Consider the following 19,793-nt stretch of genomic DNA (forward strand, 5'->3'; position numbering starts at 1 on the left):
TGCATAATGACAGCTATTGCAAATAAAAAAAATTAATTAAATTTTGCTTTAAAATTTAAAGACTACACCTTCATCTATACGCCCATAAATGATTCTAACAAAATAATTTTAACTACTAGTAGAAAATACATTTTTATTGGAGAATCTTTATCACAAACAGATGCTCCATTATAACTATGATATAGCACCTTTAAGTGGTTGCAAGATTGTGTAAATTTCTAATGTACTTATATTGAATTTATAGTCACTAAATATGCTGATAATAATTAATAATTTATGCTGCAATTCAAAATACTCAGTTAACTTGCCGCTTTAAATTAAAAGTTTGTTTAAGGGTAAATGAAATTGACAAATGTCGATCAAAATGTGTTATAGTTTGTTCCAATAAAGTGCACAAATCACCTGTTTACCGAAATATTTCTTTTAATTTCAAGAGTAAATACCACATTGTACATCAATGAGAGCCCAAACAAGTAAATGCTAAATTAGGTAGAGTATCATTAAATAGATATTTACAAAATATTTACTTGTCAGTTTAATATGAAAGAAATAATCGAAGAAAATCTGTTTTATTCTATTTCCGACACTACTTTAGTTTGTTAGTTAAAACATTTATCAAATTACATAACTATAAATTGTTTTATTTTGTTTAATGTATATATTTAGTTGTTCATTATTCTTAACATTACTACGTCATTAGCTTTATTATTGCTAGGTTACATTGTAGGTCGCCAGGCTGTATAGGTATAATTGTATAATACATCATATGTAACCACAATAATAAAGCATTTTGCATTGTTTTACAGTATTGTATATTTGGCTTTTGACCGGATGTGATTTTACAGTCTTGTAACTTAACTAGGGTCTTCTCGAGTACTCGGACACGGGCCGAGTCTAGCAAGACTCGAGTCCGTACAGAGGACTCGAGTACCCGTGCAAGGAAGAGAACTTTCATTTAATTATATTTTTTAATGCAATTTTATCATTATGCTTGCCGCCGGTTGCATGGAAACAAAAGTTGAATGTGTGAAATATAGTATTATAAATGGCATGATTTGGCATCCATGTTCAGCGCTGGAATTAAGATGCATAATGCTATTATACTTTATTCCTCAGTCTCATTATCTTCTAGTGTCGGGTACTCGGGTCCGGGTCGAGTTTGATCCTCGAGTACTTAAGTCCAATATTTTGGAATCGTGGAGGCCCTAAACTTAAATGAATATAAACACAAACATTTCGTGAACTGTTTAAGCTTTGCCTTTAATACTAAAATAAAAATGAAATTTTAAATTATAAACTGTCTATTAATATTTACTGCCCGTTGTGAAAGTTGGCTGATTCTACTCGGGTTAAAAGGGAAAATAACTTGTGTAGAAAATACACCAGAAGAGGAAGAATGGCGGAAATTACTGAGTTGGATGTTCTCGAGGGGAAAATAGAAGCACTAGAAGCTATAGTATTTGGAAATGCAGATAAAGATGCACAGTATCCAAAAGTACACCAATTGTCCTCGATTTTGACTATTTTATAATGCAGTCCGGTCTTAAAGAAATCTTAAATTCACTGCTTAACAGACCACTTTCTCTCTCCCACCAGTCACAATGAGTCTGACAGTGGCACCAGAGCCACACCCCCCACAGGCATAAAACCCCGTTTGACGAAACGATCATAGCTCTAATTATGGACTTAAGTTAAGGTGATCTTAGTGCTAAGATCGCTTTGTGGAATGTGGCCATGGTCCACACTAACACTCGTGCGCCCATACACTGTCTTCCTGAGCTGAGTACTCTGTTCCAAGAACTAATCGGACATTAAATTAAGTAACATTTGAATGGTTATAATTGTACTGTCCTCTAGCTCGAGTTACCTTCAGCCCTCCCCATATTAATACTCATATGTATGGAAAGGCTAGAGGAAATCTATGTAATGCTTTGGCAATCGTCGACAACCAAATGGTAGCAAGCTACTGTGTCTAAAATACACTTTTTCCCCCTTAAATCTAATACAGGGCACAATATTTCATGCAAACCGCCGTTCTGTTCGCGTGTCGGTTACGCAAAATTAAATTTACGCGAACCGCAAACTGGTTAAGTCATGACCTGTAAATGTTCAGAAATTAAAACTTGCAAATTTCACAATCACAGGACGTTTATTCACGCAGACATACTACTAGTATTTCGACAAATGTTTTAGGCTGAATTTTAGATACTTAATGCGTAGCAAATCGGTAAACAACAGTTGTAATTTGCAACCAGTCTAAAGTAAATGTTCAGTATAGAGTCGAGCCAAAAGTTTTAAAGAAATGTGCTCAGACCGCTGGGGACGGCTAAATTATCTGCTGCTATTTTATATATGTAGACATAATATTGGATTGCCTAAAAGTTTACATATGTTAAAAACAGTTTTAACGTAAACAGGAATCCAAAAGTGTCACAAAAATTTAAAAATACTAACATCGCATAATGAGCTTTGAAACAACAAACATTTGGAATGTCACTGTAGTATAGAAGTGCCTTCGATAAAGTGAAAGTAGCATAGCCACCGTAAAATGCAAAAAGGAATCCCTCCAAATGATTATGTATATATTTCAAAGGTGTAGCACCCATTACGCACAGTACGCATGTGCGTAATGCAAAAACTAAATCCTGGAGTAGGTCGAGGCTGTCTGTAATTGTTCTATAAAATATCCTCTTAAAATTGACTCGAAAAAAAAGATTACCAAAAAAAAAGCCTCCGAAAAGGCTCAGACTGCATCTACAGGTGTCCTGAGTTTCAAACTTTTCACAGGGGGAGCCCTCCCCCCCCCCCCCCCCCCCTCCCCCCTCCCCCCTCCCCCCTCCCCCCGAATATACCCACTCGGGCACGCCTTTGGCGTGCGTAATGCTAATTTCTGGCTACGCCCCTGTATTTTGTTTCAGTACTGGGGCTGATATTCAGTTATTTTATAATATTGTTAACTTTAGCAAGCATTAAAGACATGTTTTGTTTGTAAAATATTTCCTTTTGTCTTTGTTTTAACTTTGTTTCAGATAAAAACTATGTATTTAAAACATAATTTCAATGTAATTTTGAGGTAACCCACGGGTTACGCCAATATAATTCACGTAACCGAACAATTGGTTACCTAGGTAAAAACCACGTGAACCGACTTCCGGTTCCCTCAGATTTCGAAATATTGTCCCCTGTAATACCACAGAGCTTTACTTTGATTATTCTCGAGTCCAGTCATGACATTAAACTTACATGTTGTTAACCGGTACCTACATTACATGAAGAAACCTGTTGCCCCTATCATGCAGAATGAACTTGCACCAGCTGGTGACGTAGAGCAAAGTGTGTACCCATGTGACATGTTGGTACTGGTTAACAACATGTCAGTTTAATGTTGAGGTGACTGAAGCTAGTTCTGTCATAGACAAGTCTGTAAGTTGTAACAAAAACGTGGGATTTTTGCCTACCATCAACACCAATCTTGTAGTTTAAGGGGAGCTGTCACCCACTCCCCTGAGACTGGTTCAATTTTGAGGAATAGTTTATTTTAGCTCTCCTTGGCATGTGAATTTATAAATTTATATCAATATGATAACACCTTAAACATCTTATGCTCCTCACAAACTAAGTTAGGGGAACCATTATTGAATTAATCATTCCCCTCAAAAAAAAGTTTTCACATCAGTGTCTGAAAATATTTCTGCTCTAATACAATGTTCAGTAATCATGTGCTTCAATGTTTGACATTAAATACCTTTACATCGATCATTTTCACATTTGCTGAAAACAAATATTTCACATATATTAATCACTAATCCAACAGTACTGCTTTTTAACAATGTTTCAGTTAAATACCTGTGCTGTTGGATGTTTTCCTGTACATAGTGTGTGTATAATTACTCAGTGTAATAGTATTAGTGATATGTGAAATCTTTGAAATCTGTGAACGCTTAAGATGATCAATTGATGTGATGGTATTTAACGTCATACATATGATTATTGTTGTATTAGAGCATTCAAATTTAAAACTCTTCTCATAATAATACCTGAAACTATACATGTAACAGCTTAACCCTCTTTTTTCCTGTATTACGTTTAAAAGGGTGATGGGTTGGAGTATTTATATGTACATGTATTTATAATGGTATGTGTTCTTTGAAATGTTGCATGTGTCAGCTTTAGTCACATATATATGTTATTGTTGCCAGCTACAAGATTTGATTTGGTGGTACACACCTTTGTCATTTACACTGGATACCTAGCTAGTACATGTACACGTAGAAAACTGCACTTTACAACTATTTGTATCTTAAGCAGGGGTGCAAAAATGGAATATGTTTCAAATTTTGGTTGCCCAGTGGACAACTGAATTGTAAATTTTACTCGTCTAGGACGAGCGGACGAGTACTTTTGGCCAGCCCTCTATATATTATGTATTTAATTAAAAAATCATTATTACTTGGTAAGTGATCAGCATCACGCAGCAAACAAATCCTAGCCATAAACTTTGATTGACAAATCTATACATTTTGAAATTTTCTGGTAAAGACCCAGCTTTTTCACCTTTCTTTCATATAGATTTACAAAATTCAAATGACACCCCGTTAGTATTTAACAAAACCATCTATGCAAAACACAGTCAGCATACTTTCATAATAAATAAGCCATTTCTAGGAAGTATTGACCATTGACTGGCTCTGTTTTCAGAATGTCGCGCTTGCTCAGTTCGAAAGTCCAAAGTTTATCAATGTGGTACATGTATTGTTGTGTATTTTATCATCTTTCTCAACCATTTGTTTGAATAGTTTGGAATTTTGACATGCAGAGTCACAGATTCAATGAAATTTTTTTTTTTAATTTAGTCAGATAAAGACAGATCATCTGTCGGACTGGTAGTTGCATTTTTTAACTCATCCATCAGAATTTTTACTCTAATTTAGCGGGCGGGAGAGTACATTCTGCACCCCTGTTAAGCCTTATATCTCATACTAGTATATAAATTTTTTTTTTTTTAATGTAGAATTTGCATACCTTGGCAGTGAATACATGCAGTTATCCTACTTTAATGCTATATATTTGCATGGATTTGACTTGTTAAGTTTGCATGCTTGTTCGTGATATATCCATGTGTACAGTGTGTGTGTAATGTTTTTGCATGTATTTTCAGGGTTCTTCCGCAGACGTCCAGGTAATATTTTGTTTTGTTTATACATGTAGTGATGCACCATAACGGGCGGTGTAGACGGTGCGGCTATGGCCGTACCACTTTTGTGTGTGGGTTATATTTGTTATATCTGTGAAAATATCCGTACAAGTAATTTGAAAGGCGAGTCTGGCAACCACGAGCCGTACCACTATTTTTTGCACTGTGCCGCCCCTGCATAACTTACCATAAGAGTTAAGACCAATGTTATTCAAAGGTACATAGTAAGTATTATGATATAGACTTTGCCTGTTCAACTACCAGTTTGTACTGATTCATTCAGTAAGTTCTGTACTTTATTTCATTTCATTGTATTGCAACTTACTTTTCGTGCTTATATCCAATTAAAGTTCAAGCATGCTGTCCTGGGCACACACCTCAGCTATCTGGGCTGTCTGACCAGGACAGTGGGTTAGTTGTTAGTGGTTAGTGAGAGAGAAGTTGGTGTAGTGTTCTTACACCTACCCACTGAGTCGTTAAAACTCGCTGTGGGTGGGAGTCGGTACTGAGCTGCGAACCCAGTAGCTACCAGCCTTATGTCCTATGACCTAACCACGACACCCCCGAGTTGTTGTCCTTGCATATGCACATATACATAGAATGCTACAAACCAGTACACTTACATATAATAACATTGTTTAATACATGTACATATAGATCTACATCTTATTTTAATAAAAATACTGATAAATTACAGAATTCCATTTCTTTAATGTACAATGCATTCTAAACAATGTTTATGGCAAATTGTGTAATTTTATTGTTTTGACTATTATTAAATAATTTTATAATTATTTTATTTTATTTTTTGTATGTTCTTATCTTTCAGTTAAAACTTACTATTTTTAATGCTTAAAATTTGGAAAAAAAATTGAAATAATTTTAACTGTGCAATGAACGTTCGATCGACTTTTATTATGCATGTCATGAATTATGTTTATTAGAGCTGTAACGATACAGGATACAGTATCGTATCGCATTACGAGGGTCAAGATACGATACATTGATTTAGGACAGCTGTACATTCATGTTTTAATACTTTTTGGTTTTCAGTACAGCAGGGGATGTTGTAACTGTCTGCACTGAAACCTAAATATTTTAACAATTTAATTTCTCTCAAGAAAAACTTGAAATTCCATTGAACTGCATTGAACAAGCATGTTATGTTAATTTTTCTAAAGACTTATTTTGAAACATTTTAATTTCATTTTATTGTCAGGTGACAGTAAAAGTATCCTGTACGTAATACAGCTTGTGTCATGTCTTAAATTTTGATTACGGTTATCATGTTTCATAAACTTAAACTAAATAGTTTAATTATTAAAAGTTTTTGTTTTATTTAATGACGCCACTAGAGCACATTGATTTTTTATCTTATCATCGGCTATTGGACGTCAAACATATGGTTATTCTGACACTGTTTTTAGAGGAAACCCGCCGTCACCACATAGGCTACTCTTTTTACGACAGGCAGCAATGGATCTTTTTTTGTGCTTCCCACAGGCAGGATAGCACAAACCATGGTCTTTGTTGAACCAGTTATGGATCACTGGTCGGTGCAAGTGGTTCACACCTACCCATTGAGCCTCATGGAGCACTCACTCGGGGTTTGGAGTCGGTATCTGGATTAAAAATCCCATGCCTCGACTGGGATCTGAACCGAGTACCTACCAGTCTGTAGACAGATGGCCTAACCACGATGCCACCGAGGCCGGTCGTTTAATTATCAATGATTGATATAAAAAGTTAAGTATTGCGATACATATCATATTGTGACCCACGTATCAGGATACGTATCGTATTGCAAACCTCCCATTATTATATAAGCTCTAATGTTTATCTGAAGACATGTACACAATCACATTGTACAGGTACCTGTGCAAAGTTGAAGCTGTCATTTGTGAAATTATATAATGGATCTCAATACAAATACATATATGTACATGTCCTTGTTGTGTGTGTCAGGCGGTCAGGCCCTTTATAAGGGCCCTATGGGCAACCTAGGGAGACGCCACAGCATCGTAGAGGTCTGCTACTCTCGATTCACTAATACCAAAACCTATATTAGCTCAGCCATTTACCTTTCGACCGACCGTTCAAAATTGCGCCAAATTTCCTCAATCAAAATTGCGCACCCTTTTCTCTTTGGCATTAACTGCTCCATTCAAAATTCCATAGCACCACCCTCACCCACCTGCTACCGATTTGATCGGGCTGCCAGTGCAGGCGGTCCCTCCTCTCCCCTTCCCCCCACCTTTCCTGTCATGGATGGAGGAGCTGGCCAAGGCTGGCTCTTGTGCCCACGACAGGCATGCACTACAACAGCTTGTTCTGAATGTGCACGTAAAACCCTATGACATGACATGACATGACTTGTTGTGTTTCACAATTTGGCAGAAAGCCAACTTGATACTGTGTAAGTTTAACAGGACTTTATTTTAATTGACTAACCTAAGTAAACAAAAAGATGGGTTTGTACCTTTTTAGCTAGAATTTGCCAAATTACTAACAGAAATGTCTAACCAGGGCTTTAGATCTCACTCAGGGTAAAATGGGTATGGCGCCATACCCAAAATGTTTGGAGATTTTTTTTTTTTTTTTTTAAAGTTCACCGTTTGACCAAATTAATGACTCTTATCATTACTTTAGTATTTTCTTAACCATAACGATAAACCTAACCATTTTCTTTCTGGGGGAGAATGCCAACATTTTAAATATTCATTTCCATGGCTTCATACCCAAAAATTTCTTTCCAACAGAAACTCTGTCACTAATAGTAGTTTGAGCATGACAGGGGTTTTGTCTGTTCTGAACATGGCAAGGTCTTTTTAGTGCAGTAATGTTAATAATAACTGGTAAAGAATTGTACATATATTCAGAAATACATTTCAAGTTATTTTAATCTAATTAGAGCTTATAACATTCCATTGATTTTGAGGAGAAATGTTTTGAGGTTAGCATGTTGTACTTAATTTGGGCTTGCTTATTTTGGGCATACAGTGAAACCTCTCAAAACCGGACCCTCTGTAAACTGGAATTCCCTCAAAACCGGATGTTTTTTTCATGGTCCCTGTTTAAATATCTGTGCAGAAGAAAACCTCTGTAAACCGGATACCTCTTAAAACCAGACTTTTTACTTAGTCCAAAGCGTGTCCAGTTTAGAGAAGTTTCACTGTACTTATTTTGGGCCCACCCTTTATCGCCTCAGCTTTGGTTCAATCTAAAGCCCTGCTAACACATACCTATGTATAAACACATGTATGTATATGTTGCAGTGTATGTGCCAATGTTTATTTTTTTTTAAATTTTAATTTTTCAGTGTATTGACAACATGACCAGTGTTCAGAGCAATTTGTTTGCTGTAACGGCGGGAAAGAAAAAAATTCTTCGAACATTTGACAAATGTATGTTAAGAACTTTACAATTTATTTGTTTACACATGTAATAAACGTTACACTTTATTTAGGTTTATACATGTGTTGATTTCATACAAAATTTGTTTTTGTTTAATTAGTGGGTGGATACAGGAATTTGGAAAATAATTAGTTTTTTTTACGCATGTAATAAAGTTTACACTTTCTTGGTTTACACATAAAATACTGCACATGTTAATTGCATACAAGATGTGTTTTTGTTTAATTAGTAGGTTGATACAAGAATTTGGAAATGGGATGGATGCAAAATGTTAGTGTGTTAAATTTCATAAGGCATAAATTTACAATGTCTGTCAAAAGTTGCAGTGTGCATTCCCAGCCAGCCTAATGGTATACCAATATAAACTTTAGTCTTGGGCTAGTAAAATATTCCTTAAAATAATCTACTAAAATATTTCTTAAATTAATCACATTTTTATAATTTTCAAGGCAGTCAATTGGCTAAACCAAAATTTGTTCCAATGTGAGCCCTGGATTACCGGGTAGTTGTTAATGAGAGATGTTGATGTAGTGGTATTACACCAGCCCATTTAGTTGTTAATGAGAGATGTTGATGTAGTGGTATTACACCAGCCCATTTAGTTGTTAATGAGAGATGTTGATGTAGTGGTATTACACCAACCCATTTAGTTGTTAATGAGAGATGTTGATGTAGTGGTATTACACCAGCCCATTTAGTTGTTAATGAGAGATGTTGATGTAGTGGTATTACACCAGCCCATTTAGTTGTTAATGAGAGATGTTGATGTAGTGGTATTACACCAGCCCATTTAGTTGTTAATGAGAGATGTTGATGTAGTGGTATTACACCAGCCCATTTAGTTGTTAATGAGAGATGTTGATGTAGTGGTATTACACCAGCCCATTTAGTTGTTAATGAGAGATGTTGATGTAGTGGTATTACACCAGCCCATTTAGTTGTTAATGAGAGATGTTGATGTAGTGGTATTACACCAGCCCATTTAGTTGTTAATGAGAGATGTTGATGTAGTGGTATTACACCAGCCCATTTAGTTGTTAATGAGAGATGTTGATGTAGTGGTATTACACCAGCCCATTTAGTTGTTAATGAGAGATGTTGATGTAGTGGTATTACACCAGCCCATTTAGTTGTTAATGAGAGATGTTGATGTAGTGGTATTACACCAGCCCATTTAGTTGTTAATGAGAGATGTTGATGTAGTGGTATTACACCAGCCCATTTAGTTGTTAATGAGAGATGTTGATGTAGTGGTATTACACCAGCCCATTTAGTTGTTAATGAGAGATGTTGATGTAGTGGTATTACACCAGCCCATTTAGTTGTTTAATGTAGTGGAGATGTTGATGTAGTGGTATTACACCAGCCCATTTAGTTGTTAATGAGAGATGTTGATGTAGTGGTATTACACCAGCCCATTTAGTTGTTAATGAGAGATGTTGATGTAGTGGTATTACACCAGCCCATTTAGTTGTTAATGAGAGATGTTGATGTAGTGGTATTACACCAGCCCATTTAGTTGTTAATGAGAGATGTTGATGTAGTGGTATTACACCAGCCCATTTAGTTGTTAATGAGAGATGTTGATGTAGTGGTATTATTACACCAGCCCCAGTGGCCCATTTAGTTGTTAATGAGAGATGTTGATGTAGTGGTATTACACCAGCCCATTTAGTTGTTAATGAGAGATGTTGATGTAGTGGTATTACACCAGCCCATTTAGTTGTTAATGAGAGATGTTGATGTAGTGGTATTACACCAGCCCATTTAGTTGTTAATGAGAGATGTTGATGTAGTGGTATTACACCAGCCCATTTAGTTGTTAATGAGAGATGTTGATGTAGTGGTATTACACCAGCCCATTTAGTTGTTAATGAGAGATGTTGATGTAGTGGTATTACACCAGCCCATTTAGTTGTTAATGAGAGATGTTGATGTAGTGGTATTACACCAGCCCATTTAGTTGTTAATGAGAGATGTTGATGTAGTGGTATTACACCAGCCCATTTAGTTGTTAATGAGAGATGTTGATGTATTTAGTTGTTGTTAATGAGAGATGTTGATGTAGTGGTATTACACCAGCCCATTTAGTTGTTAATGAGAGATGTTGATGTAGTGGTATTACACCAGCCCATTTAGTTGTTAATGAGAGATGTTGATGTAGTGGTATTACACCAGCCCATTTAGTTGTTAATGAGAGATGTTGATGTAGTGGTATTACACCAGCCCATTTAGTTGTTAATGAGAGATGTTGATGTAGTGGTATTACACCAGCCCATTTAGTTGTTAATGAGAGATGTTGATGTAGTGGTATTACACCAGCCCATTTAGTTGTTAATGAGAGATGTTGATGTAGTGGTATTACACCAGCCCATTTAGTTGTTAATGAGAGATGTTGATGTAGTGGTATTACACCAGCCCATTTAGTTGTTAATGAGAGATGTTGATGTAGTGGTATTACACCAGCCCATTTAGTTGTTAATGAGAGATGTTGATGTAGTGGTATTACACCAGCCCATTTAGTTGTTAATGAGAGATGTTGATGTAGTGGTATTACACCAGCCCATTTAGTTGTTAATGAGAGATGTTGATGTAGTGGTATTACACCAGCCCATTTAGTTGTTAATGAGAGATGTTGATGTAGTGGTATTACACCAGCCCATTTAGTTGTTTGAGAGATGTTGATGTAGTGGTATTACACCAGCCCATTTAGTTGTTAATGAGAGATGTTGATGTAGTGGTATTACACCAGCCCATTTAGTTGTTAATGAGAGATGTTGATGTAGTGGTATTACACCAGCCCATTTAGTTGTTAATGAGAGATGTTGATGTAGTGGTATTACACCAGCCCATTTAGTTGTTAATGAGAGATGTTGATGTAGTGGTATTACACCAGCCCATTTAGTTGTTAATGAGAGATGTTGATGTAGTGGTATTACACCAGCCCATTTAGTTGTTAATGAGAGATGTTGATGTAGTGGTATTACACCAGCCCATTTAGTTGTTAATGAGAGATGTTGATGCCCATTTAGTTGTTAATAGTGTGTATTACACCAGCCCATTTAGTTGTTAATGAGAGATGTTGATGTAGTGGTATTACACCAGCCCATTTAGTTGTTAATGAGAGAGTTGATGTAGTGGTATTACACCAGCCCATTTAGTTGTTAATGAGAGATGTTGATGTAGTGGTATTACACCAGCCCATTTAGTTGTTAATGAGAGATGTTGATGTAGTGGTATTACACCAGCCCATTTAGTTGTTAATGAGAGATGTTGATGTAGTGGTATTACACCAGCCCATTTAGTTGTTAATGAGAGATGTTGATGTAGTGGTATTACACCAGCCCATTTAGTTGTTAATGAGAGATGTTGATGTAGTGGTATTACACCAGCCCATTTAGTTGTTAATGAGAGATGTTGATGTAGTGGTATTACACCAGCCCATTTAGTTGTTAATGAGAGATGTTGATGTAGTGGTATTACACCAGCCCATTTAGTTGTTAATGAGAGATGTTGATGTAGTGGTATTACCCATTTAGTTGTTAATGAGAGATGTTGATGTAGTGGTATTACACCAGCCCATTTAGTTGTTAATGAGAGATGTTGATGTAGTGGTATTACACCAGCCCATTTAGTTGTTAATGAGAGATGTTGATGTAGTGGTATTACACCAGCCCATTTAGTTGTTAATGAGAGATGTTGATGTAGTGGTATTACACCAGCCCATTTAGTTGTTAATGAGAGATGTTGATGTAGTGGTATTACACCAGCCCATTTAGTTGTTAATGAGAGATGTTGATGTAGTGGTATTACACCAGCCCATTTAGTTGTTAATGAGAGATGTTGATGTAGTGGTATTACACCAGCCCATTTAGTTGTTAATGAGAGATGTTGATGTAGTGGTATTACACCAGCCCATTTAGTTGTTAATGAGAGATGTTGATGTAGTGGTATTACACCAGCCCATTTAGTTGTTTGTTAATGAGAGATGTTGTTAATGTAGTGGTATTACACCAGCCCATTTAGTTGTTAATGAGAGATGTTGATGTAGTGGTATTACACCAGCCCATTTAGTTGTTAATGAGAGATGTTGATGTAGTGGTATTACACCAGCCCATTTAGTTGTTAATGAGAGATGTTGATGTAGTGGTATTACACCAGCCCATTTAGTTGTTAATGAGAGATGTTGATGTAGTGATGTAGTGGTATTACACCAGCCCATTTATTGAGAGATGTTGATGTAGTGGTATTACACCAGCCCATTTAGTTGTTAATGAGAGATGTTGATGTAGTGGTATTACACCAGCCCATTTAGTTGTTAATGAGAGATGTTGATGTAGTGGTATTACACCAGCCCACCATTTAGTTGTTAATGAGAGATGTTGATGTAGTGGTATTACACCAGCCCATTTAGTTGTTAATGAGAGATGTTGATGTAGTGGTATTACACCAGCCCATTTAGTTGTTAATGAGAGATGTTGATGTAGTGGTATTACACCAGCCCATTTAGTTGTTAATGAGAGATGTTGATGTAGTGGTATTACACCAGCCCATTTAGTTGTTAATGAGAGATGTTGATGTAGTGGTATTACACCAGCCCATTTAGTTGTTAATGAGAGATGTTGATGTAGTGGTATTACACCAGCCCATTTAGTTGTTAATGAGAGATGTTGATGTAGTGGTATTACACCAACCCATTTAGTTGTTAAACTTGCTTTGGGTGGGAGTCAGTACTGGGAATTGAACCATGTACTAAACAGCCTTACGTCTGATGGCGTAACCGCACCACCACCAAGGCTGGCATTTTCTTCGTATAGAGCTAGCTGTTTAAAAGTGTTTATAGTTGTTAGCTCGAGAGAAATACATACACACACAGAGATTTGTGACCAATAGGCAATTTTGTTTCCCCCCCCCCCTGACAAAGTATATTTCAAGTCTTGTAATTCATATAGCTGCCTTTAGTAGGCAATTGCTATGCAGCCATACCTTTAATGCAGACCTGTCAACCTTTCCGGATTCTGCGGGAGACTCCTGGTATTTGATCAAGTCTCTTGGTTCTCTGGGTAGGAGGATGTTTCTCCTGTGAAATCGATTTTTCTTTCTTTTTTTTTTTTTTTTTCTAAGCATAAAGTTTAACGAATCTCAGAATTCTGGTAATACCGGTAAGTACGTACTGCCTGTATTAAAATATCATTTTCCTCACAGTGCCAGAGTTGGAGAAGTACCTGGACCCAGCCTTTGTTGATGATTTGACCACACCACTTTCTGTCAAGTCTGAAGTCATCCTTGCAGGTATTCTTTTGACCTTGTTCATCCAGGCTGCAGGTGCAGTTAATGATGACCGGAATTTGACCATACACATACTTTTTTTTTTTTTTTTTTTTTTATTTATTTATGATGTAAAGATCCTAATCAGTTATTTTTAGAGGAAATAATTTTTTAATTAAAAAAAAATTCATATTAAAGCTTTTTAACATGTGTTGATAAGAATAACCATAAGTGTCGTTATGACCTAAGTTTTCTTTGATTTAATATATAGAGTGAATTCCAAAAATTGTCTAAACCAGAAAAGCAAAACATATATCTTGCTTTCAGACTTTATCAAGAGAAGACAGAATTCAGTGGTAAAGTCACAGTGGGAAGTTACTTCTTATGATTTTTGTAATTTTTTATTTTGTGTTGGTTTTACTTTAACTAATTTAACATGTAGTATCTGCTAATTAAATCGGAAAGATGTGGCAAAACATTGCTGACAGCCAGCCAGAATTGCTGGTATCCAACACCAAGGACCTTCCAACCTGCGTGAGAAATATCGGATGACTGACGGGGCTATTTATGCAGCTCGAAATTATGCAAGGGGGGGGGGGGGGGGGTGTCTAGACACTGGCATGCAAAGTTTCTCGGGAGGAGATGTCAGAGTACTCCCCCAGAAAATGCATTTAAAAAAGAAAATTAGCTTCAAGCAAGGGGTGGTTTTGACCCCAAAACCCCGCTCCACTGCAGACACATCTGAACACACTCAACTGACTAATACATTTTTGTTTTCAGAGGAAGGCTTCCTGCAAAAACAAGCTGGATATCTGGACTTGATGAAAAGTCTCGAAGAGTATATCAACAGCGAACACATTCGAGGTTTGTCCTTACATTTATCTAATATCAAAGGCTATGGTATGTGCTGTGCTATAATGAACTACATGTAATTGAAACAGAATGGTCCAGTCTAAATCGATGGGTTTATTTATTTATTATTTTTAAGATTCAGACATGTCACAATTACCATATATTCAAGATCTAAAACCATTAATTAACAATGTGTTAGTATGAATGCGGAATGCGGAACTGTTTGTCGTGCCCATATCCAACATCGGTTCGGGCTCGCCTGCCCCGGACTTGGCCTCTGACATAGCCAGTGGGCAATTCCGGGGCGGGAGTGTGTTAGTATGATCTTAAGTAAACTATTTTGCTCTCTATTTATACACATACATGTATTTATTACCTACGAGGTACAACATAACGGGGTTCATATTTATCGTACGATTTCCCTCGTATGTCATAACTAAATCGTATGTCCTCCTGGAATTGTCGTTTAACGATTGGCTGTTGTAAGAGTACATTTATTTCTGATTAGCTGACACGACATTTCACAGATACTACTTTCTTCATTCATACATTTTTACTACGAGTGTAAGCTGATCATGAGCTGTTTACAGACATACCGTAATGACAAATACGTGTTTTTAATTAATTTAATAAAACATTAATTGATTATTAATGGTAACTTGTATTACATTATTAATATAACGTTCATGACTGTTAGAAATCAATACTATACATGTACTAAGGTTGACGCCAGTCACTTTCGCACCCTTGTTTTGGCTTTGTACATAATAAATATAGCACATCTTACCGTAATTTCACTTGAAATCCATATTTAAATCCATATTTAGTAAACGGTACAATATTTTAATCACAAGATTTTCTTCACACACATTCAGGTGCATTAGTACCGTTCAAACAAAAAGTTTTCAATAGCAATTTTACATTGGAATTTTTCTAGCATTCTTACAACGGAAACGTCATGTACCCAATTTATAGTTATTGTAAGGAGATGCAAAGTGACGTCATTGGAATACTGACGTCATCAAATTTAAAATTAGCTATATTATTACAGTGCTTCACCACATTAAAATAAAAACTGGTCTACTAACCTTGACCCCTGTCAAATTTCTATAACAAGCAGACAACATTTTTTACAGGTCAGTATTTTTTAATTTTTTATAATTTTTGACAAAATATTATGTTTGTTTTAAAAGATGCCTAAATTATCACATTTCCCTCGCGAAATATGATAATTTAGGCACTCGTGTCATAAACATCGTCTTGTCATGGACACTCATATAATATCCTCTATATGTATGTCTCTAAAAGTCCTCAGTAATTACAGGTATCTTTTGAAAAGAATTATCCAGTGAAACCAGTCTAAACTGGACCCTGAACAAACTGGAATCTTGACAAAACGGGCCATGTTTTATGACCCCAGATTTTCTCAAATCTAAAACGAGACCCTCTAAACACTGCATCCTGTCTAAATCGCATAAATATTAGGTCCCTGGTTTAGACAGGTTTCACTAGTTTTATCATTGTTTTAAACTTGTGTATTTTTAATTTCAGCGGTGCCTACACTTTCCAGCAAATTGCATCAGTTATGTGAACTTCATATACAGCAGCAGGTATGTGGTGTTTAGTCATAAATAGTAAGTTTTTTTTTTTTAATCCATATACAGTTAGTAGCATATGACACAGATTTCTATATACTAACACTGTTGATAAAGTTCTTCTGTAAAAATGTTTAGAATCGAAGGATTCCCGTGGACTGCTGGATTCTCATTAAAAAAGCCAAATTTTTAGCCCTGGTTCATTGGTGTATGACTATGAAGAAAAAACATCATCTGCAAATTGTGTGAATCGGCAAAGCCGTTCTCACATGTTTGCAGATTTTTTTTGTTCATACCCTGATGAATGTAAAAGAAATAACAGACAATACTCATAATTAAATTTGAAACATACTTACTAATAATAACATTAAAAGTTCATATTTTATTTTGAATAATTTTTTTGGTTAAAACAATAATGCTCAGTAAGACAAATCACCAATATAAAATAATGTCATCAGATACGACGTTCCTCGACGATGTAATTTTTACATTCATCGAAAAATTTACAAACTCCCGTTGCTTCGGTTGGACCAATGGGACAATGCTATATTTTAATGAAAGTAACGGAAGTTTAATTATTGATTAGTGAAAGAGAAGAATGTGTGGCGACTTAACTTCCCACTAGCCAATGAACTGATGGGGGCCCTACAAGTACTAAACTCGACAGCTGACAGCTGAGCAATGCAGTCAGACCGATGGAGCTCTACTTTAATTATTGTTTTTGCAGGACAAAGCTGCTGAGCTGACAGAAGAAGTTAGATCTTTACTCAGCAACTATAACTCCATTGTATCCTTTCACATAACAGTTATCTCCACTTGGTAATGCTACCAGGGAGACATTTTACAGAACTCGAATGTTGTGGGTTAAATTAATCAATTTACTAATTACACAGCATACCTTGTGCATGTAACAGTTAAAGACAAAAATCAAGGAAAAGCTGAAGATCAGTTCTGAATTGATGCCAGGTGGACATTTACATTTTAAAAATTATAGGCGAGTGGAAAATTGCACACCTCAATATTGGATTTTGACCGGTACGTCTACAAAATTGTCTATTAAACCAGTATTTCCCGATTTGTTCAACAAAGAAAAATATCAGTTTAACGGCTGCATGGAAGCCACTGCCATGTTTTTAATTTTTATTGTTTTAATAAAAGGACCTTCCTATCAGCTAAATGAGCTATGAAAACATGATTTTTGTAAACAGTGGAAATAAATATACCAATCTATTTTATGTGCAACGTTTGTTGAGTGCAACGTGCACTGTACGAGTGCGATTGCACCCACGCACTTTAAAAAGCAAGGGCTGTTGTTGAAAATACTAGTAGAGACCATAGTTATTATAACTGTTAAAAAAAATTTGTCAGCTTTTGAAACAAAATAATGCTGACCTTTCTAGGTGAAGGCTAAAAGTATATCTTGAAGTAAACTAATTCAAAAATGTTACCTCAACTTATCAGTAGCATGTGGAATTGTCTGGTCTTTTTATTTTCAAGTTGCTTTAGAAACTCTTTATTTGATGCATATTTCATGTTTCCATTGTGGAGCATTTTAAATTATTTGATTCTTTTAAACTATAATAGCTGAAATTTTCCACAGATTTTACAAACGATTACAATGCTGTATAAAGCAGGAAGTCTGTGTAAAGTGGTACTACCGTAGATACCAAATAAAATTATGCAGTATTATTTTGTTTTCCTTAACGGATTGTAGGTAAATTTACTTTCCAAGCAGTTTCTTCAGTGGGACGAAGTCATCACGAGGGCAGAGATGGAAGCTGGGGCTAAAAAGTCATGAGTTATTTCTCTTTTCACATGGATAGACGTGAACCACAACACAATACAAGCACAATGTTTGAAAGAAAATAATACGATATACCATGTGGTTGACATTGTTAAAGATTTAAAGTTTCTGATGCAAGACCCATCGAGATGAATTCTTACATTTACTGCTTTGTACAATGCATATTTCGTAAGAGTACTTTCTCAATTTTTGCTTAGTAAGATCTTGTTTATGTTCACCTTCCCCCATCTTAAATTGCTTGCAATTTTTCTATTAGCTCCTCACACTTCTTAGAAAAGAAAACTACTCTGGTTTGTTAATTTATGCATTCTTTAAAAACCTCAAGTGTAGTTATATTGATTTGAGACATTACAATTTAATATATACATAGCAATAAAAGGGCATATGAACCTTGATTCTTTGTAGAGATATTTAAGCTTGGCATTGGGTGGTGAAAGGTATTTTACTCAGGTCAAAAATGGACGACATGAAATGGACTTTTTGTTTTACACAATGGAAAAAAAGAAAGAAATGTTTTATTTAACGATGCACTCAACACATTTTATTCACAGTTATATGGCGTCAAGACATATGGTCAAGGACCACACAGATTTTGAGAGGAAACCCGCTGTCGCCACTACATGGGCTACTCTTTCCGATTAGCAGCAAGGGATCTTTTATTTGCGCTTCCCATAAGCAGGATAGCACAAACCATGGCCTGTGTTGAACCAGTTATGGATGGTCTAACCACGATGCCGGTTTTTTTTACACAATGGAAGCAGATATTCTAACATGGAATCTCAATTATAAAACTGATCAGCCCTTACCTCCATTTACCCACTTTTCCATGCTATAACCCTGTACAAAAAAAAAAAGTGCTAGTGATAATTTAATAGTTAATTTCTAAGAATGTTTGGGTAGGGTAATTTTCTTTTGCTTTTGACTTTTAAAGCAGGTAGAGGAACTCCCAAGTACCTTGCCTTAAAAAACCAAACATCCTGGTGGTGACATTAAAGTCTTTGGTTTGCGACCTCTGTTGACCTTGATTATGTCGGTGCAATTATTATTAGACGAGTATAAAATATTATTATTTATTATTGTTTACATCATTTATATACTCTCATGCATTTATTGTTCAGTTGCTGTATGCAGAATGCTGTGCACATTGGTTGCTGAAAATAAATTATGGGAATCCGATATCTTTATTTTGTTTGTTAAGTTATAAAGGGACATTCCTGAGTTTGATGCATTTAAGATGTTTCCGACTAATAAAATATTTCTACAATTAAACTTACATATTAAATATATTTTCTTGTTTAGAATATCAGTGTGTATATTCAATATATTTCTGATAGTCTTAATATTTGTAAGAAGCCCAAAGTGGATTTTGTCAAATTATTTCGTACTTATGAAGAAAATATATTTGAAGAAATAAAATGAAATTTAACCTAGTACAAATATTAGAACGATCAAAAACATCTTTAATATACAACTACTAATATTTTATGCAGAAACATATATTTGATATGTAATTACAATCGTTAAAAAGTCTGTTTGTCGATAACATCTTAAACATTACAGCAAACTCAGGAAAGAAGATAAGCAGTAAGCTATTTTGTTCCAGCCCCTCTCACATCCATGCACTATAAATGCATGGTTCTGTGTTTATTACATACCTCCTTTCTAT

At 35.6% G+C, this 19,793-nt stretch overlaps 1 protein-coding gene across 2 annotated transcripts; it reads left to right on the forward strand.

Moving 5' to 3' along the window:
- Positions 1-1,387: 1,387 nt before the first annotated feature.
- Positions 1,388-18,728, forward strand: LOC121381513 (dynactin subunit 3-like). 2 transcript variants are annotated; one of them, XM_041510841.1, is made up of 8 exons: positions 1,388-1,495; positions 5,159-5,179; positions 8,514-8,598; positions 13,814-13,900; positions 14,657-14,740; positions 16,280-16,338; positions 17,051-17,110; positions 18,038-18,728. In XM_041510841.1, the coding sequence occupies exons 1-8, from the start codon at positions 1,397-1,399 to the stop codon at positions 18,119-18,121; spliced, it is 579 nt and encodes a 192-aa protein (XP_041366775.1). In that variant the 5' UTR covers positions 1,388-1,396; the 3' UTR covers positions 18,122-18,728. The 2 variants fall into 2 exon arrangements, with proteins under 2 accessions (XP_041366775.1, XP_041366782.1); XM_041510848.1 differs by lacking the exon at positions 5,159-5,179 and having other exon boundaries at positions 1,391-1,495.
- The last annotated feature ends 1,065 nt before the right edge of the window (positions 18,729-19,793 follow it).

The sequence above is a fragment of the Gigantopelta aegis genome, chromosome 2, assembly GCF_016097555.1.
Source record: "Gigantopelta aegis isolate Gae_Host chromosome 2, Gae_host_genome, whole genome shotgun sequence".
In the NCBI taxonomy this organism is placed as follows: Eukaryota; Metazoa; Mollusca; class Gastropoda; order Neomphalida; family Peltospiridae; genus Gigantopelta; species Gigantopelta aegis.